This window comes from Etheostoma spectabile, chromosome 6, assembly GCF_008692095.1.
Source record: "Etheostoma spectabile isolate EspeVRDwgs_2016 chromosome 6, UIUC_Espe_1.0, whole genome shotgun sequence".
Taxonomy (NCBI): domain Eukaryota; kingdom Metazoa; phylum Chordata; class Actinopteri; order Perciformes; family Percidae; genus Etheostoma; species Etheostoma spectabile.
In genome coordinates, this window is record NC_045738.1 from 22,334,511 (window position 1) to 22,336,897 (window position 2,387).

General features: G+C 40.6%; 1 protein-coding gene across 4 annotated transcripts in view; it reads right to left on the reverse strand.

Annotated features, from left to right (window-relative positions):
• The window catches only part of LOC116690929 (antizyme inhibitor 1), a 45,282-nt gene that overhangs the window by 31,380 nt on the left and 11,515 nt on the right, over window positions 1-2,387 (reverse strand). For all 4 annotated transcript variants that reach the window (XM_032518153.1, XM_032518155.1, XM_032518156.1 and 1 more), the window contains exons 3-6: window positions 2,156-2,366; window positions 1,882-2,055; window positions 1,396-1,568; window positions 935-1,069 (exon numbers count right to left, since the gene is read on the reverse strand). In XM_032518153.1, the coding sequence (XP_032374044.1) occupies window positions 935-1,069; window positions 1,396-1,568; window positions 1,882-2,055; window positions 2,156-2,257 (584 nt within the window). In that variant the 5' untranslated portion in view covers window positions 2,258-2,366. The remainder of the gene's footprint in view (window positions 1-934; window positions 1,070-1,395; window positions 1,569-1,881; window positions 2,056-2,155; window positions 2,367-2,387) is intronic.

Below are 2,387 nucleotides of genomic sequence, written 5' to 3' on the forward strand. Positions count from 1 at the left end.
CTTGTTTTAGCTACAGAGTGAGACATCTCACTTCTATACTATCTTTGTTGGGAATCACACATGCTCAGTAGCTAGATAAGATCACATCAGCTAGACAACTCTTTCTCCTCCTTTGGTCAGTACAAGGCAGGATTAGCTGGGGGACTTCTTCTAAACCAGGGACACTTGTAGAATACCTGCAGAACAGGGACATGGATCTCAACAAGTGACATAGAAAGCCGTGCAGATTTTGAGCAGCTCACCCGGAGACTGAAGACAGAGGACATTAAGAAACCGTATCTCACTCAAAATAGCAGGGATGTTTTTTTCCAGGTTTGTATGCATGTGGAAGCTCCATTTCATAATATGGGCACTTTAATAATAATAATAATAATAATAATAATAATAATAATAATTCATGTTTACATTAAAATAGGCCTCCTGGCCTGCACATACCAAGGCTATGGAACATTTGAAATATTAGCCTGCACAAGAAGCTAGCATATGCCATTTCTTTTTGATTTACGCTAAAGGGTTAGTTTGGATTCCCCAAAGTCACACAATAACACAAACTAACCGATCAAGGTAGCGGTAGACCAGCAACTCCCGTGTTTTTGGAGGTAAAAATCACGGTTTGTGTCAATAGAGTCTGGTGGCTTCAGTTTCCCTTCGGAAAGGGCTTGGAAAGGCAAGGAAAGCGGTAAAAATATTCTAAATATAGAGTGCACTCAGAAGAGATACTTTGCCGATTTTAAACCAGTTGTGTCATGGCAGTGTGTGCAGATAAGCAGTGTTGGCTTCTTGCTGCCCATGAAGCTGAGCAGCGGCGGATCTCGGCAGACGTCTGCTGCTCTACAAATAAGACTGCTTAATTTGAGCAACCTGTTTTATAAATATCTGAGTGTTTCTTCATAGTCCTTCATAACCAGAAACAGTGCATTTTTGAAGGCCTCACCTGACCCCAACCACCTGCACACCCAACTCCTTAGCCCTCTCCAACAGATGCCTGCAGTCCTTGAGGGAACAGCCAAATGTCATGCTCAAGTCATTGTCCTGGCTGGATGCTTCTGTTGAAACCTGTAGCAGCAGCCTGAATTAAATAAAGGATCTGGTTTACTGGTTTGCCGAGAAAAAGAAACCACATGACTTAAATAAAAGTAGCACACAATTTGAATGAGTTGACAAGCTAGCACATTAATTGACAAAATATCTGCCGCTGAGACCAAATTATTTATAAAGCTTGATTTGACATAAAGCCTTTTCCCATTGCCAATCAATCCCAATATGCCAGGAGATGGAAAAAACATACTGTATTTCAGGTGAAATCATGTTAGATAGACCTAATAAAAAAAAACTAATTTACTTGGGCTTTTTTAACTTGTGCTAATGTTGAAATAGCACAATACTTGCACTTACTTGGCATTGGGATGGCAGCGAGAAATCTTGCGTAGCTCTGCTTCATTATCACAAACCAGGAGGTCAATGCCATTCTTAGCAGCATATTTAATCTGGGAGACTTGTTTGCATACACCGCTGTAGATGATATCCTCAGAGGGAATGCCATGGCTCTGGACCAGCTCAAGCTCAGACTGAAATAAAAAAAAAGAGACAAAACAGAACAAAATACCATTAATATACTGTATGTGGGCTAGTCAACAGACATTTCATCAAACCATGTCAATCCTGCATGGTTTACAGTGGAAAACAGTAGATAGAATAGAAAATAATAAACATGAGTAGAAAGGCACTGATGTACAATGACCACTTACTGGTGACTTTATATCTATTCTATATCTATCTAGACTGAGCCTAAACAGACAGCCTAAACCTACAACTCTGGAATATATTTAGTGGAGAAACTTGAACTAACAACAGTGACATAACAAGGTTGTGAGAGAATACCTTGTTGGTACAAATGAATCCAGTGCCGAGGGCAGCAAGAACTTCAATAACAGCTGGACTGCTGTTGCATCTGACAGCATAGTAGGGTCGAATTTGGGCCATGTGGGTTCGCCAGCAAACATACTGCCTCATTATAATTCCCAAGTCTGCTACAAAGAATGCATTCTTCTCAGACTGGGGAAAAGGGATACATACAAGTGGATAAATCAGAAAACAATACACAGTATTTATTTGGTATTTATAAATTGCATGCTGTTGCAGGGAGACCACTTACCAGAGTTTGTTCATAAATATGATTGTCAATTACGTCACAGAGGGCTGTGCCTCCTTCCAGTAGGCCAACAGAATACTGTGGTTCATCAGTAATTCCTTTCATCCTCTCAACCCTTTTCTTCAAATCCGACAGGCATAAAGAACGTGGCTAGTCCAAAGTGGTCTTGCTCTCACCCTCTCGAGCCCCTGGGGTCCTAGACTTATGCAACAAACTGTACAAATTTAAAAAAAAA